The sequence below is a fragment of the Stegodyphus dumicola genome, chromosome 10 (genome assembly GCF_044657685.1).
Source record: "Stegodyphus dumicola isolate Sdum_Otavi_A_Nest chromosome 10, ASM4465768v1".
NCBI classification, from domain to species: Eukaryota; Metazoa; Arthropoda; class Arachnida; order Araneae; family Eresidae; genus Stegodyphus; species Stegodyphus dumicola.
In genome coordinates, this window is record NC_140777.1 from 33,547,758 (window position 1) to 33,567,584 (window position 19,827).

General features: G+C 30.7%; 1 protein-coding gene across 2 annotated transcripts in view; it reads right to left on the minus strand.

Annotated features, from left to right (window-relative positions):
* LeuRS-m (Leucyl-tRNA synthetase, mitochondrial) overlaps window positions 1-19,827 on the minus strand; it is a 95,352-nt gene that overhangs the window by 25,454 nt on the left and 50,071 nt on the right. For both annotated transcript variants that reach the window (XM_085824861.1, XM_085824860.1), the window contains exons 11-13: window positions 12,090-12,205; window positions 8,001-8,167; window positions 2,098-2,271 (exon numbers count right to left, since the gene is read on the minus strand). In XM_085824861.1, coding sequence (XP_085680987.1) covers window positions 2,098-2,271; window positions 8,001-8,167; window positions 12,090-12,205 — 457 coding nt within the window. The remainder of the gene's footprint in view (window positions 1-2,097; window positions 2,272-8,000; window positions 8,168-12,089; window positions 12,206-19,827) is intronic.

The following is a 19,827-nucleotide window of genomic DNA, read 5'->3' on the forward strand; positions in this document are numbered from 1 at the left end:
TTTTTTTTTTTTTTTTTTTTTTAAATTTAGACTTTTTTAGGTTATTGTTTTTAAGCTAAGTAAAATTAAGTTTGTGTTAATTTATTTCATCTTCATTTATTTCTGCTTATCCACAAATTCCATTAATTGGAAAATTTTGTTTTTTGTTTGTGATATCTGAAAACCTTCAAATTTGCAGCTATCATCATAACACTCAGCCTGCATTCATTATAATCTGTTCACGATGTACCATGACATTGGCTATTAAATACATATTGTTCCACTAAAGTTTTTCTTGCTTCTACTGCATGCTAATGAAACTAAGCCTAAATTATATTAGTTAATTATTATACCAATGACTATTTGCTGCACATACTTAAGCTTTATCGGAGTCCTGAATAAATAAATTCCCACATATACTTATGGCTTATTTATGGTAGTGCTAGACATTTTTTGACCAGTAAAGTATTTGCAGGTCCTAAATTCTGCAGGCTGGTGCAACCACATCAGCTCTGCAGCCAATCTTGGGCTTATCTGTATAAAAAATCAGATATTCTATATTCAAACAGTGCTAAATATAATATTTTGGCCAATGAGTATCATTTACAAAATCTATTTTTTGCATATGAAAAGAAACTTCCACTAAATTCCTCCTGGTCATTAGTCAACATAAAAGGTTACTATGCCATTTGATATTCAATTACTAATTAATATTTTGAAAAACGTGTTCATATATCAGTCATTTCTCAAGCTGTCATATGTTGATAGTCATGCATTAATGAAAGCAAAAAAGTAACAAATAATGATTCACCAGGTTGCATCAGGGATGAAAATTATTCAGTAAGTGTAAAATCCATGACGATGTTTCCATGTAGAATGTTTCAGTTTGAGATGTATGCCAAGCAAAAATTCTAGTACAGAGCCAAGTTAAAAATTATTGGTCATACATATTAATGCTAATAAATGAATGGAAAATTTAATATGAAGGGCTTCAGTAAGAAGGTATTTTATTTAGTGTTGAAGTAAAACTAAGACTCATGACTAAACTAATCAAATTAAGAACTCTCCACGTGTTTTATTATGAAAAAATACCAAACACACATATGCAAAGCATGCAAAAACAAATTTCTAAAAAAAAAAAAAAAAAAAAAAATTATTGCTGGTGGTTCAGAAGTCTGGATTTTAGACCATTCTGTATATTTTAATGTCTGGATTTCAGGCTTTATATAGCATATGCTGATAAAAAATCGGCTCTATAAGTGTTGAGAGTTGATTTTATCTGAAAAATGACAGAGTTATTTTTTCTTATTTTTATTATGTCTACAGTGCCATTCTGGACAGATCATTTGCTTTTGAGTGACTGAAATTTCATTAACTATTATTATAGTAGCTTTTGTACAGTTCTATATGTATATTCAGATATGGAAATAGGCATTGAAGTATGCATCATGTTAAATATTTGACTTTATTTTAATGTTTGAAATTGAAATATTATTTAGAGATTGAAGGGATTTGATTTGTATGGAGTTCTTATTTTTTTCTTTCAAGATATGGTAACTCCAACAAGAATAAGTTGTATTTTCAAGCATATAAGTAACATAAATAAACAAAAATAAAACAATTCTTTAATCATTTTTTTTTTTTTTGTTTGTTTGCATTTTATGGGTTAAAATTTTTTTTTTTTAACTGTAGAATCCTTGCTGGAAAAAAACTTTCTCCTTTCTGTTACATTAATCTGCTGAGCGGCTTGATAGCTCTGAGCTGTCATAAAAGTCTTTTGTCATTTGGTACATACAATCTTATTATTTAAAGTATTTTACTTTTTTAATTTTCTTCAGTGATCCACATATTCTCTTAATGAATAAATGTTTATAAAAACACAGGCTAAATACAGTTCCTCCTAAGCAGATCCGAAAAGTCTTACTACTCAGAGGGTTAAACAAATAAATGGCTTGCTGTATAAAAACAACCTAGTTAGTCTAAATAGTTGAAATTCTACTGTATTTTCAACACTGCATATTCTACATTAAAAAAAAATATTATATCTAAGAAATAAGCACTGACTTAACTATTGGCAGGAAAATTAAAATAGTTAAAATTCTAACTTTTATATAATACCTGAAAAATCAACTTCTTCTTTAGGAATATATTTTCCGCTGCCTTTTACTCTGTAAGATTTTCCCATTACCATGCCTTGCATTAGTAACTGCACAAATGGCTCTGGATGCTTTAGCTTTCCAATGGAGTACAAAAAATGGCAAAGAAATCGAGCATAAAATAAATGTAATGCAGCTGTAAAACAAAACAGTGATTTAGAAATGAGGCATTCAAAAAACTTAAAACATGCATTGCAAAATTTATAATTATATATTAAAAAGACTATCTCAAAGTAAACTTTAATTCCAAAATAATCAGTTTACTCACACAATAAAAAATTTCATAATTTCTTATAAATTTATTGGATGCAAATTTTTTAAGAAAGATCATTTTTTGAAATTGCATTGCAGGAAAAGTTCTTTAACACTTGCATTTTTTTAAAAATAACTGTTTTGTTAACACTTAGCAACATAGAATCTTCAAATTACCCCCCCCCAACCAAAAAAAACTGAATTTTTTATAAAATTATATATTACAGTCAAAAGTCATTAATCCGGACGCCCATAATCCGGAATGATCTATAATCCAGACCTCAAAGCTACAAACTTTCTGCGCATGCGTCAACGCATTAATGCATTGATGCATGCGCATAATATGTTTACGCATGCGTGTTTAATGTATAACGGATGGTATAAGCTAAGCTAAAATGATCTAATTAGCTATTTCAGTTAATGTTGCAGATTGCGTTGTTCCTTAATCTTCAAATTGGATCCGGCTTATTATTTTTTGCAGACTGTTAGGCCAATTTTATAAAAGTAAGCTTGAACTTTCGATTATGTCAAAAAGAATTTCCGATTCTGGAGCTGCCAAAGGATATCTACAAAGCGAAAGCACGTTTCGATGTCCATCAAACAAAAAGTGGAATTGCTGCAAAAAAATGATAAAGGCATATCCTTTGTTTCTCTAACCATTCCGAAATCTGTTCATCGTTTTCATGCTGCTCTGCAGAGGAGGGGAACATCGCGGCACACAATGAACTGAAAGTTTATCTGTCAGCACTATCCTTTTCTTCAGAGCAGATGTTTTCATTTTATTTGGCTTATAATTCATTACTAAATGTAGTATTTCATCTCGATGTACTCTGTCTTTGATATGATTTAAATCAAATTCATTATAAATATCACGAATACACATCAAATAGTTTTCTGGTTGCAATTTTCTAATTTCAACTATGCGTAATGTATGCTGTAAACATGCGTGCATTGAAAGAATGTTTAATAAAGTAAACAAATAAATATTAAGCTTTTTTTTTTTTTTTGTAAATTTTGATACCCTTTAGATCATAATTGTTCTATAAATCATAAATTATGGTTTCATATTTTTAATTTTATAATTTCTGCATGCCATCTTACCAGATTTAAACTGATGATCTATAATCCGGAAAAATCGATAATCCGGAATCACCGAAGTCCCGACGAGTCCGCATTATAAAGACTTTTGACTGTATTTGTTATGTTTTGAATTGGAAATTTGTTTTTCAAAATGACTTTGAATGGTCAAAATATGTGTTTAGATACAGTCACAGGCTTTTACAAACTGCATCTATAATTTTTATAAAAGTTAAAAAACATTGACATCAGCATTGACATCTGAGTTCGATCAAATTAGAAAAGAAAATAGCCAATGTAAAATTTAAAGATTTTTTTGGCTCATCAAGAAGATGGACCTGACTAATGACCTTCAAAATCAATAAAGCATAAGGATACTTTTTCGCCTAATTTTACATATGTTATAATGTCATTAATTTGGAAAGTGTTTCAACAACTGAGCATCTAAATTAATTATGAAATCTAATATAGTTCACCTTTTTATGAAGTCATTAAGGAGTATGAATATATCAACTAGTTATGCTACTCAACTATTTCTTTAAAAAAAACTGAATTTTTAACTTTTATTAATTTATAAAACTAAAAATATTTAAATGATACTTAAGCAAAAAAATTATTAACAAATAAATAAATAAAAGTTTCTCAGAAAAACTAGACACTAAGACAAAACACCAAAAACAGTAAAGTTAAAATTCAATTTTAAATAAAAATATTGCAATGTAAAATTAAATCTTTAATATCAAAACAAAAAATATGCTGCACAACTTGCAAAAGTATACATATATATTTTAAGAATTTGAGCCATTTAAAACCAGTTTCCAAACATTTCTATATATTAATAGTATATAACTTTTAATGCAATTCCACATGAAACACAAGCCATTTTTAAGCATTTAAAATACTGGAATTACCTCAGAGCTACTGGGAAAAATAACAAACACGAACAAATAACATTACAAAACGAAAGTAATCACAAGCATTATTGAAAGACTCGCATCAAGTTATATATTGAAAATAATATACAAAAGAAATTATGACTTCTTATATTTTGATGCAAACATTTTGCACACATATTTTAAGCATTTAAAGCCATTTGGAGAAAAGTAACCCCTATTCCCAAATAGCATAAATACAGAGTCCATCATTTTAATTCTATTTCTTAAAAAAGAAAAAAAGATAAAGAAAAAAGAAAGAAAGGAGAAGAAGAAACATTTTATATATCTAAACAACTGGCATTCTCAAAATTGTAAATGAAAAGTACATCATTTTCAAAGCATTTTCTTAAAAATGCCATGTTTTTTATGCCTGTAAAAATGTGCTACAAAGTGCAAGATCCAAAACTGTAAAAACTCCAGAAATTTCCAGATTTCAGATCAATTTAAATCTAATAAAATGACATGTAGAAATTTATAAAATTAAAAATACAAAACAGTTGTTTATGAAATAATGAAACCTTTATGATCTTAAAGTGAATCAATTTAAAAAAAAAGGCTCAATATTTATTTATTTATTTTATTAAACTTTTCTTTCCATGTAAGGTGCTTAAGCTGTTTAGTTTTTTGGACTAATACTTTCAGATACTTTTCATAAAGGCATTTATGAAATAATGAAGCACAGAAATCATGAAGAACATACAAAACTATTATTACTGTCATAATATTTACGCATGTTTTCAGTAACTTTTCACAAATAACCAATGAAATTCTATCATTATTTAAATTTATGGTATCTTTTTGTTATAACAGCCCCCCAGATTGAATCGGCAATCAACTGAGATGCGTTATCGTGTGACTGTATATTAGCACTGGCTGTGTGTTCTTCACCACGCAGTTATAGTAATCACATATTAGCACTGTGTTGCATCTTTGCTTTCACACTGTATACTTACGTTATTCATTTTTTATGAGGTTTTCAAATTTGCATGGCTTCATTTATTTAAATTTATAGTCTTTGCTTTTTACTTCCCTGTACAAAGTAAAAAGGAAGTATTGTAATTGCAAAAAGTTTCAGGCATCATATTTCAACGCAAATATCCATTTTCACCACTATCGAATGCAATTTAACGATGTTTTTGCGTGATATCTGTACGTAAGGACAGAATAAAGGACTCTTTTCCCCCAAAAAATTGTAAAACCAATTTAAAATGAATTCTGAAGAGAATTTTTCATGGCGTCTGTGCGTACTTACATATGTATCTCGCATAACTCAAAAAAAGAGTAGCCTCAAGGACGTTGAAATTTTGCATATAGGATTGCTATAAAATGTAGATGTGCACCTCGTATTTTGGTTGCTATCGGCTGCACCAAAAGTACATAAATATATGTATATACATATCCAATCTGTGTTGCATCAGTGGTCTCAGTGATCTCAGGCTCAGTGATCTCAGTTTCTTTATTCTTATATGTTTGTAAATTGTGCATTTTTTGCTTAAAAAATGATTGAATTACGCTATTCTTATCTTCTGGCAGGGCCGGATAAAGGGCGTTTGGAGCGATCAGGCCCCGCATTTGAAAGGGCCCCGCATTACCATCAAAATGAACAAAAAAAATTCTAAATTTAAAGCAAATTGCTTTGGACGATAATGGATAAAATATGAATTATTCAAATAATTAAAAATATATTTATTTTAAGTTCACATTACTAGATGAGGTTTATTATTATATAATATATACTTTATAATATAGAAAACTAATACCCGTAAAAGTTCATGTCAAATGTATTGAATTTAATCGGGATAGTCCTATATTAGAGAGATTTTGCAGTACGTACGTGAACTACTTTATGTACGTAAACTACTATGCAGGTATATGCGCGCGCAACCATACCAGCCAGTGGTGGATGTATAACTAGTATAAAATGTCAATTGTTTCTTGCATTTGTAGTTTTATATTCAATTTATATTCAATAAATGTTTTTGCATTTTGAACATTTTTATTTTTTAATTTATGTAGAACTTTACCTGTCTGATGATCCATGACATTTGATATATATATATATATATTGAATTTGAATTTTATTTAGATATTTAATAAAAAGAGAGGGCCCCGCAAAAAAAATCCAATCGGGCCCTACACCAATTCAATCCGGTACTGTCTTCTGGTTAAGGTTTTTATGCCTTTATTAAATCTGTATGCAATATTTTTAAAATTATCAACAATTTAAAAGCTGTTTCAGTGTAGTTAAGCCTAATGTTTAAATAACATGGCGGACATGTTTGTTTACATTTGAAACGGCAGAATAGTAGATTTGTTGCCAATCTAAAGAGACTAAGCTTCGCAATAACAAAGATAACGCCTTCAGTTATGATTACGAATTAAATCATGCTTAATCCTTTATGGAATTTCTTTGAAGAAATAAGTGTTTCAGATTTACTTCGTAATTTTTAATATAGATATTTTGAGTTTTTTATGTATTTTTCTCTTGTTGTGAAGTGAGAACTGAATTAATTGAATAAGAAATACTGAATCGTCTGTGAAAAACTGTTTCTATTTTGTTTTGTTTGCTTAATTTCTTTTATACATCTAGAAGTATTTGAATAGAACATGTGGCAATGATCAGATAATTCTTCAAATGATATAATTTTGTGCATTCTGAGTTAATATGAACGAAATATAATGCTGTTAAGTGAACCTAGTGCCAGAGTGTCGCTATGGTAAACAAATATAGTGAATTTTAAAGAGTGCATTTATTCTATTGTGATTTATGTGCTATCGACGAAGTAGATTTAATTCACGTTATGGTAAACAAATACAGTGAATTTTAAAGAGTGCATTTATTCTATTGTGGTTTATGCGCTATCGACAAAGTAGATTTAATTCAATCTAATAAGTTTAAATGAAATGCAAGAAAAAGTGCATATAATTTAACATTTCGTATAAGGAAGTCGTGGTGTATACATCAGATTGTTTTATGAATATGATGTTAACAATCTTTAATTTACCAAGTAATGAGGCGAACATCATATAATTTTTTCAAGAAACAGGTCTTTTACAAGACAAGTGAGTATGCAAAAATGTCCACAACAGGATACTTTATGTTAAGGGTGAAGCAATTTGAATATGCAATGTTAAAAATTGCAAAAAGAAGGGCTTCCATGCTGGAAATTGGTTCAGTGAATCCAGAATATTGTTCACCACTGCTATTAAATTTATGTATTCTTGGGCAGAAAAATTCATGTCCATGACATAGTGTAATAAACAACTTAATGCATGAGAAAGTAATGCAGTTGACTGGAACAATTACATGTGATTAAATAATAATTATAAGGATTATTATTATATAATATGTTCTTTATTTTTACATTCGCACCTTAGGAGTTTTGGAAATTATAGTTGAGATCTTGGCGTAAATCTAAAATTGCCAAATATCTTTGGGGGATACTATAACAAAGAAGTACCAAATTTATTTATGCATTATCCTATAATAATACATATTCTTACCATTCACACTGCTTACCATAAATAATTTTTTGATACATTTTCATGTATTGCACTAGAAACATAAGATTAATTATTTGAAAGATAAAATAACCTGTACCATGTTCTTTTCCACCAATATAGAGGTCAACTGGCATAGCATCACTAACTGTTTTTAGATCATACGGCTCTGATTCATTTTTGACATCTAAATACCGCAAAAAATACCATGAACTATCAACAAAAGTATCCATTGTGTCAGTTTCTCTTGCCGCTGGCTGACCACATCTGCAAAAAATATTTTTTGTATTATATTAGGATTACAGATAAATCAATGCACAGTACAAAATCCAAGATCCAAACTCGTCAGGACATCAGTGATACCGAATTTGGGATTTTTCCGGATATTAGATCATCACTCTAAAGCTATTGAGATGGAATGTAGGAATTGTAAAATTAGAAATATGAAATCATGATTTATGAAATGATGAAGCATTTATGATCTAAAGGGTATCAAAATTTACAGAAAAGCTTAATATTTATTTATTTACTTTACTAAACATTTTTTTAATGTAAGTTGTTTAAGTTGCTTCGTTCTTTGTACTAATACTTTCTCTTTAACTCTATAGATAGATTAAATTTCTTGTTGAGCTACAAAGTTTCATTGTTCAAGTCCTGTAATTGCTCTGTCGAGAATTCCGACTAACTTGCCAACCGAAATTTTTTCGTTTTGAATAAACCCTCTGTCACTTTCTTCACTATTGGTAGCAGTATTTTCCGGATCTAGAACCATGCTATAGATTTTGCTGTCCATCAATTGATTGATGATTGGGGCATATTCATGGCAATGAAAAACTTCTATTATATCATCTTCATTCATTACCACTTCTTCACATTTCTTTACAAAATCTTATTAAATGGAAAATTTCACCTTTGGTTTGTGATATCTGAAAACTTAAAATCTGCGGCTTTCATCTTCATATTCCTCACCATGAAATATAGTAGCTGGCCATAAATTTTTTTAAAGTAGCATTTTTTTTTTTTTTTTTTTTTTTTTTTTTTTTGAATAGTTGGAGACACATCCTCCCACAATTTTGCGATGCTCCACACAGCAGATTGTATGCTAAAATATTTCAAAAATTCTTGAATAGTCTTGCAATTATTCAAGAAATTTAACATGGACTTTAAAAATGATGTTTTGTATTTGCATTTCAGCAAGTGCACTATTCTGATATCCATAGACTGAATGATATTGTTGGAGGACACCATCATTCAGCCTATGGACAGTTTGGCGGAAAGAATAATAGGGATACATTATCTTACACTAAACCTTTAAGTGAAGTAAGAGCCATACAGTTGTCTACAATCAGGAAATTTTTGTGTTACAAGGTAAACCAACCAAATTCAAATGTTGTTGAGACTCTGGTATAAAATGATTTTCAAACCAATCATTCATTAACGTTTGTTTCATCCATGCTCTTTTATTTGCATGATATATAATGGGGAAAAACTGTACTCCTTTAAATGTTCAAGGTCATGCATTTTTTCTGATTATGAAAAGTTTACATTTGTGTGGCCCTACAGCATTTGCACATGCTAAAATTGTTAGTCTTGCTCCGGAAACTTTAACACCAGTCAGAGCCTTTTCTGCACAGGTTGCCATGGTATTTTGTGGTACATATTGCCAGAAAAGACCAGTTTCATCCCTGCTGCAAATTTGTTCTGGATATAACTTTTCACTATTAATGAGTTCAATTAATTCATCTGCAAATAGTTCAGAAGCTACAGTATCAGCTGAAGCTTTTCAACTGAAATTTTTAATTTCCTTATAACATGGCGATTTTTTAATTTTGTTAACCAACCTGTTGGATATGTGCACTCAGTTTCTAAGTTCATTTCTTAATGAAATATTTTGGCTTGAGCCATAATCATTGAGCATGTCAATGGCATGCCCTTACTGCGACGCCGTGTGACCCATTCAATCATCACTTTTAGCATAACGAATAATTTTTCTCTTATTCATTAAAGTGGGCTGTCGGAATCCACGAAAAATTCAAAAAGTTCCTTTTTCTGTTTTCTTATGTCCTATACAGTTGACTTTTTAATGCCATACTCGTCGCATAATTTTGAGACGAATATACTGTTATCCATTTTTTTGCAGAAATTCTACTTTTTGTTTAATGGACATCGAAACATGCTTTGTAGATCCTGTTGCAGTTCCAGAATTAGAAACTCTTTTTGATATAACTGAAAGCTCAAACTTTAATTTTCATAAATTTGCTGTAATAATGAAAGCCTGCAGGAAATAATAAGCTGAATCAAATCAGAAAGTCAAGGAACAGCTCAATCTGCTATATTAACTGAAATTCCTTGGAATCAGTAAAGTATAATTTTAGTCAAGCTTAATAGTTTCTGCTATACATTATTGGCTAAGTATCATGAGATTGGCAATGAAAAGCAAGTTGTTCTGCTAAATTTTGTCTTGCTTCTATCATGCACTGAGACGATTAAGCCTGAATTGTATTAGTTTGTTATTTATTATACTTACGATTTCTTGCACATGCTTAAGGCTTACCTCAGTCCTGAATAAATAAATTCCTACATATACTTAAGGCTTATCGAGAGCCAGTGCTAGATATCTTACCTCCTGATGCAGTCTCTGCAGGTCCTAAATTCTGCTACCAAGCGCTTGCCTAAGTTCTAAATTTTCACCGTCCCTAAATTTTGGATCCCAGTGCTTTCCCTAAAACCTAAAAATTTTGTCATCCTTTAACTCTGTTGCTTGGTGCTTCTCTAAACTCCAAAAATGTTGTCTCCCCTAAATTCTGCTGCCTGGTGCAGCCATATGAGCTATAGTGCCGGTTCTGGGTTTATCTGAATAACAAATTAGTTATTCTTAATTCAAATAGCACTAAATGTAATCTTTTGGCCTATGAGTATCATTAACAAAATCTATTTTTAGCATATGGGGAAAATTTTTTTCCTCATCAACATTTCTTAGTGCATTTAACTTAAATCTGTAATTGTTGCCAAGAGTAATGTCAACAGAAAAGGTTACCATACTCTTATATAATTACTAATATAAAAAAATATTGTTTCGGCACTTCTGCATGAGTCATTACTCAAGTTGTCATGTATTGGATAAACATGTGGTGATGAAAGCAAAATTAAATAATGATTCACCAGGTTGGCGTCAAGGATATAACATATTAGTAGGTGTAAAATCAACGATGTTCCTATGTAGAATGTTTCAGTTTGAGATGTATGCCAAGCAGATATGCAGCTATGGAGTCAATTATTGATCACATAAATTTATGCTAAAATGACTGTTTCTTAAATAATGAGTTATTTTATTTAGTGCGGAAGTGAAATTAATTGCCACATGTTTTATCATGGGGGGGGGGAATCACATGCGCATGAAGGGGTTCTTGGTGGCTTTGAGGTCCGGATTTTAGATCATTCCGGATACTTAACATCCAGATCTCAGATTTTATACTGCATTTTATTTAATTTGAATTTCTCATTAGTTCATATAGAATTAACTATTTTTTTTAAATATTTTTTAGTCAAATGATATGTTTAAAGATAATTAAAAAACTTAACACCATACTGTTAAGGCAATAAAATGAATACCATGAGGTTAAGGTCATGAGTTATTCACCTGATTTGCAGAGATTTAATTTAATTAGCAGAAAGTTGCTTTAAATATTTTTAGTTGCAGCAATTTGCAATTTTAGCAACTTAAAATAAATCAGATGAACCAAGAAAAGTCTATTTACAATTAATAATAAATAATATATTACTTTTTTTGCAAACTATTTTAAAAATCAGTTTTACTCATACAGTGATTGAAATAAAGACATAAAACATTGCATAAAATCAGAAACATGAATAATTTAAATAATTTTTTATAAATATTCCCAAATGTGATCATTGAAAGGTAAATGGTTAATTATATTAATAGTATAATATATAATTTGTCTCCATAAAAGCTATATGAAGAAGTACATATTATTTTTAAATGGCTCACTAATAAAACTAAATACAGACATAAATAAATTAAGCTGTATAGATTTTTAATAGATTCTCAGTTTTGCCTTGGGTGTAATTTTCTTCAAAAAGTGAAAAATAAAGTTCTCACCATAATCTAAAACACTCTTTTAATTATTATTATTTAAGTATGAATGCAAATCTACAAAATTACACTTACTTAGGACACGAAACTTCAACCCATTCAGTTGCAGATTTTAGAGAGCAACCTTTACCAGTAAACTCTGTTAATTTTGGTAAAAGTACAGGCAGATCTTCTTTTGGTACAGGGACCAACTAAGAAAAGTAATACTGTTAAAACAAAAATTTTACATGTACTGCTACTAGAAATGATAAACTATTTTATCATACATTTGTGTTTGCATCAATTTCAACTTCAGAAAAACTAACAATTACTTATATAAAGATTTCAGAATTCAAGTGACCTCAATTATATAATGTACAATAGAGCTTTTCAATTACAGGACAAAAGACACCAAATATTTTCTTATAGAAAGATAAATATACCAACCTGATATGTTTGGTGAGAAAACATTACAGCTGCTAGGTTAGTTATTGAAATAGCTAACCTAGCAGAACATATTTCTTATATTTAAAAAAATTTTGCTATAAGGGAAAAGATTCAGATTTATTATTAGTCTTAAAATAAGATGTTAAAAAAGTCCATGAAAAAAATTTAAGCTTTTGAAAATATGTTATATTTTTATTAAATATTAATTACATAATATATACTATTAATAGACACTGCTTGCTGATGGAATATTACAAATATACAAATAGAAAAAATCCAACTATCTCAATCGATTTTGAACTAAATCAGTTTTTCCTGAATTTTTGGATACTTTGGAAACATTTTAAAAATCCAAATTTAACATTAAGCCCTTGGATCCCAGATGGAGCTGCCTTTGCATAAACTCATATTTCTCCTTTTCTACAATAAAAAACACACACTTGACAAACTTTATATAAACATATACCTTGAATACAACACACACAAAAAGGGACAGTTTTATATCTCCTGTTCTAATGGACCGATTGACGAAACAGAACTTGTTTTTTTCATGTCTCGAAAGCCCGACTTAGCATATATATGTATATTTATATATAGCATTGTTCTAACATGGGTATTTGGTCATGAAATCGAACCATTTTTTTCCATATTTACCTTCAGTGATGCCTTGGGAATACAAAGAGTTTCTGCAAGTTTTATATGTTAAAGTAGATAAGCAAACAATTTTGAAGAAAGTAATGTGAAAAATTGTACCACGTTATGGATCTCATTCGTATTAACTACCCATTTATTTGCTTACATCAATTAAAGACATCTCATACATTATACAAGAATAAAACATTTAGTATTAATTTTTTTCAAAACTTTAAATATGAGTTAAAAGAGAGCAGAAGCAAAGTAACATAATATTCATACATGAAATTCACAGAACATTATTACAACGATTTCAAGCGATGCTTGGATTGTAAGTAGAATTAAAACTCAGAGGAATTTTCTCTTGTGTGAAATGACTTTCGGACCCATATAAGAAGTAACATTATTTACTAGACTGTTATTTTAGCACTGATTTGAACTAATATTTCTTTGATGACTAAAGGCACTCAATCTCCTCACCCAAAGATATTACATCATCTGGGAATTTAAAAGCTGTGTCATATAAGATATTTATAGTATAATACTTCATTATGAGATTCCAAATATCTCAGCACAGAAATATTCATTCTGAAATAAAAAGTTCTCCCTGTTGAAGAGAAAATGGAATTGGATTCTTGAATATTGTCAATAAGATTTTTATAGAAGCTGCCTAGCCGATATAGTGGTTAGTGACCGAAACATCGTCTCATGGACCTCCGACCTAAGATTCTACACCAATCAGAGTTACATCCATGCGACGGAAAAAGAATCTAGCAGCGGTATTCATTGAATCAATGATAGTAATATTATAATGCTAAATTGACAATGTCATGTTTACAATAATTGTTACATAATAATCCATATGAAAAAATATAAACAATAAATTAATCATTACATTATCATGGATAAGATCTATGCTGTGAAGAGTGGAACTTATATATTAACCAGTCTCTAAACCTATGTCTACTTCCATACATCATAACTTCATGCTCTCATCAGTTACACACCTAATGGTGTGTGTCTCATCAGTTACACACCTAATGGTTGCAGTTATCCACAGAGTCACATCAGTTCAGGCAGTTGATAGTTCCAAAGCCCAAAGTTTATAATGTTGTGTAGAATATTCTATGTTCATATAAACTGGATTCAAAGTAAACTTTTGATAAATTAGAAGTACACTTTTGTTAAGTTCATTGTTCACGTAAATAGTTGTCCATTTTGACACGTCATAACTTCGTGTCCTTAGCAGTTTGCACACCTCATTATGCGTGTCCATAGCAGCTTGCACACTGTGTCGCAGTTGTCCACAAAGCAATCACGAAATTGCAGTTGGGAAGTTCATAGTAATATGTACACTATTTTACTATTATCTGCAGAAGAAAATGTTGTGTAAATAATAACTTGGCTCCCATATAAAAACAAACAAAACAACAGAAAAAAAGAAAGCTAATTCTTAAATTTTTTCAATACAATTAGTGGTTAGTGACACTGACTGCCATGGTTATGGGCTCAGCTTCAAATCCCACAGAATACATTTGTCCATCCCTTCATAGGAGACAACAGTAGCTACCTATTATGTTGCTTCTATAATTAAATAGCCACCACTTCCCGACCTTGTAGTGGAGCAAGGCTAAAGACAATTAAATAAAGTGTCCAGCCATTTAAAAAAAAAAAAAAAAAGATTTCTACAGGAAATAATGGCATTTCTAAGTATCACCAGACAAGATACTGCTTTACTAGTCAATCTCAAACAGCTGCTTTTGTGAGGAATTCATTAGCATGTGGGACATGGGTGATAGTGGAACACCTAATCATACTCAATAGCTAAAACTTCCACGATTTTTCCAAATTGAAAGAAACAGTGATCGGAAAATAGCTTTTAACAAAAGAATAAATCCTCCAAGCATTTTATAATACTTGTATACTGACTTCACCGAAAATACCACCATTGATTACATTCAAATCTTCCAATGAGTAATAGAAAGTTATTAATACAACAAAACCCTGATTATCCTGACTAATTGGGGTAGAGCTATTTTGTTTGTAGTGGGGAGACTTTTTTGATAACCCACGGCAACTATTTTTACCAATTACAGGTGCAATAATGTTAAGCACTATCATATTATATTTACATGCATATATATTATTGCGTTCGTGGATTTGGAGTGATTGATAAAAACATTTGATAAAGAATCAAAACACAATTTATTGGTTAATATTACAGAAGTATTACGGGGTTACAATTGTCTAAAAACTAAGACAAGCATGCCGAAACAATCAGAAACACAGCCTTCAGATTATCAAGTTATAACGGTGAACACAGCTTCACGGCAAAAGAATAAATACAGCTCCCAACTCGGTCAATCACTCTTGGAGCTCAAGATACAACACCCGATACACTGCTACTCTCCATACAGGCAGGGTTTATCTAGCTTTTGATCTACCTTCAAGAACATTCTGGAGAAAACCCGTAAGAATTCGATCTAGAATGCTCTTGCACGGCGATGACATATCGCCAATTTTATCACCCAAAAGGGAGATTTCACATCAAATCTGGCAAATCTGCCTTTCCTTGTCACTTTCTGGAAACCCTAAACCCACTTTTTGGAGAAGCTATCTTACCACAGCTGGACATTTTGTAACACTGACCTCTCCCAAGGACTGCACGTCCTGGGCAATACAATCTTTGGTCAGAAGCCAAATTCAAAAGGTAACAAAATAAACAAATAAGGTAAAAAAAGATAATATAAACAAATATTTACACTATTTATTAGTTATATATACAAATTAATCACATAATAATTTTAAATTTTATAAGTTCACAATGAATTTCAGTCTCAAGTTTTTCATTAAGTTATACCCGGGTTAAATACTTTTTCACTGCAGTTCCCAGACGTATTTCTGTTTTCATTTTACAGTCTGAAGAATCATTCAGATATTTCATCCACAGGAAGATCTGAAACAGTTTGCTCACAACTCTGTAGTTTATTCACATCATATGTACAGTTCACATCGGTATTTTTAGCAGTTAATACTAACTTATTTTCTTCCTCTATTTCCTGAAAACCAGTTCCAATGTTTGCATTAGAGTTATGAACAGAATCTGATTCTTTACAAGCAGAAGTATTCTGGTTTAGAATCAAGTTTGTGTCTGTAGAACCTGTATTATGAAACCCACAGTTTGTGAAGTCGGTGCATTTTCTTGCCATACTGGAACACTCTGCTTAAGCTGCACATTAGATTCTCTCATTTCTGCATGACATGAGTTTTAAGATGGTTCAATACTTGCTAGCTGTGACTTCATAACTCCACTATCAGTTTCTACCAACTTAACAGTCATATTTTCACTTTCTTCCACTTCTACTTCAGGTATTTGAGCACCAAAAGCTTTTTTCCTGCCTATTATTTCTGCATGCTTTCGTTTTTTTTTTTTTTTTTTTTTTTTCCTTTAATCCTGCTAGATGTTTCATCCGTCATTTCTTGATCTTTCTCAGACACTTAACCAGCTACTTCCTTCATTTCTTCAACCTTTGATTCTTCAGATGCCACTACTGTGATTTCCACATCTTCTGTTCTGGCTCCAGTTATACCTCTAAACTCCAGGATGTCACTTCTAAATGTCTTTTGTTCCATTACCATTCATTCCCCTAGCAGATTTTCTTGTCTGGCTTTCATTTCTTCTTGAAACTCCTTTATTTCATTCACTAACTCTTATTTTCCAGCTTTCATCCCAGCCTTCATCTCTTCCAGCCCAGCTTTTACAGCTGCTAACAAGTCTGTCATTTTCATTTCCTCTACCATGGCTTTTTCCTGCAGGCGGATCACTTGCATTCACTCTCAGATCCCACTTATGACACCAGTTGTTGCATTCTGCCGGTTTGTGGATTTGGAGTGATTGATGATAACACTTGATATAGAATCAAAACACAATTTATTTGTCAGTATTACAGAAGACAGTTCCAAAGATGTGTTACAATTGTCAAAAAAAAACTACAACAAACATGCTGAATCAATCAGCAATACAGCCTTCAGACTATCAGGCTATAACGGTGAAGACAGCTTCACGGCAAAACACAAAATACAGCTCCTAACTCGGTTAATCGCTCTCAAGAGCTCAACACACTCATGATACTCTTCCTGATAAAACTCCCGGTACACTGCTACTCCATATACAGGCAAGGTTTATATAGCTCTTGACCTACCTTTGAGACCATTCTGGGGAAAACTGGTAAGAATTTGATCTAGAACATTCTTGCTCCATTGATGGCATATGTCAAGTTTGTCTGCAAATGGGTGATTTCACACCAAATCTGGCAACCATAACTTTCCTTGCCACTTTCTGGCAACCCTAAACCACTCTGAAGCTATCTTACCACAACTGGGCATTTTGTAACAATATAACAAAAAACTTGCATATGTATTTCATTTTAAATAATGAATGATCTTCTTTTGAGTTTTTATAGAAATGATTACGAGTAATTACAGTACAAAGTCTTTAATCCGGACTCGTTAGGACTTTGGCAATTCCGGATTATATATCATCAATTTAAATCTGGTAAGATGGCATGCAGAAATTATAAAATTAAAAATATGAAACCATAATTTATGAAATAAAGAGCAATTATGATCTAAAGGGTATCAAAATTTACAAAAAAAAAAAAAAAAAAAAAAAAAAAAAAGCTTAATATTTATTTGTTTACTTTATTAAACATTTCTTTCAACGCGTGCATGCCTAAAGCATATATTACGCATAGTCGAAATTAGAAAATTGCAACCAGAAAACTATTTGATGTGTATTCGTGTTATTTATGATGACGAGGAATTTGATTTAAATCATATCAAAGACGGAGTACATCGAGATGAGTACATTATGATCTAAAGGGTATCAAAATTTACAAAAAAAAAAAAAAAAAAAAAAAAAAAAGCTTAATATTTATTTGTTTACTTTATTAAACATTTCTTTCAACGCGTGCATGCCTAAAGCATATATTACGCATAGTCGAAATTAGAAAATTGCAACCAGAAAACTATTTGATGTGTATTCGTGTTATTTATGATGACGAGGAATTTGATTTAAATCATATCAAAGACGGAGTACATCGAGATGAAAAATTACACTTAGTAAGGAATTATAAGCTGAATAAAATAAAAAACATCTGCCCTGAAGATGAGGATAGTGCTGACAGATCAACTTCAAGTTCATTGCACGCCCAACCTCCCCCCTCCCCCCGCAAGCAGCATGAAATTGATAAACAGATTTCGGAATGGTTAGAGAAACAAAGGATATGCCTTTACCCATTTTTTGCAGCAATTCCACTTTTTGTTAGATGGGCGTCGAAACATGCTTTCGCTTTATAGATCCTTTGGTAGCTCCAGAATCGGAAACTCTTTTTGACATAATCAAAAGTTCAAGCTTACTTTTTATAAAATTGCTCTGACAGTCTGCAAAAAATAATAAGCCTATCCAATTAGAAGATTAAGGAACAACACAATTTGCAACATTAACTGAAATAGATAATTAGATAATTTTAGCCTAGCTTTTACCATCCGTTACACATTAAACGTGCATGCGTAAACATATTATGCGCATGCGTAAAGGTATTATGCGCATGCGTAAAAGTATTATGCGCATGCGTAAACGCATATGCGCAGAAAGTTTGTAGCTTTGAGGTCTGGATTATAGATCATTCCGGATTATGGACGTCTAGATTAAAGACTTTGTACTGTATCAGCTAGTGTAGGTTCATCTCTTTTTTCAAATAGATAAACAACAATCTGAAACAAGAAAGCAGCTTCTTTTCTTGTCTGTAATACAGTAATAAAATATTTCACATATGACGAAAGAAATCTAAACTTAAACTTTTCAATTTAAAAAATCTTTGCCTAGAGCACTTTAACACTAGTTACTTGGCTACTGACAAGTTTTCTCATAAATAAGGAAGAAAATTTAAGAATAATAAATTTCTGTAAAATTTATAATTATAGCATAGTCTTTGACATTTCTGTTTTTGGTAGTTAAGCAACTTCCAAGCACCTTTTTCCATAACATGATAATTTTATATAATATAATCTTATCTATGAACATGAATCTTGAATCAGCAAAGATTTATTTCCCCATCATAATTTTTTAGGATAATTTATTAAGGTGCATTGTTTTATTGTAAAACATACATATTAACTTCTAAAGAATGAAACAATGAAAAATCATGGAGATGACTGAAACACTGATTTAATGTTATTCTTCATAATCATTCTGGTCAAGTAGTGTTGTATTTTCACAAAAGGGAACTGCTTCATAATAAAAATGTCAGCAGTAGTTGAGGTAAGTTTCTAAAGAGCAACCTTGATAAAGATGCAGACACATTTATACTGAAAGATAACTATACAAGTAGGATTTAGTTTGTTATTCTGATTAGCTAAGTAAATGAAAATTTTATTTGTATAGTGCACGCCCTCCTTCCCCCAGCATAAAGATGACAGCACTTCTACGGATGTTACTGATCTACATAAGGATGTGGATATTTTTATGCCAGTGAGACTCTTATAAAGATTTTGTTTTTTCACTGGCTGATTTACAAATAAGTATTGGCACTTTTACGATGGGATACATTAAGAAAGCATCCTTACAGAAGGAGGTTTGTTTGATGTGATTAATTTATTACATTCTGAGAATAAATATTTAAAAAAATACTTTTATAATATATAAATATTTAAAAAACTCTTATAATATGTAAATATTTTATTTAATTATAAG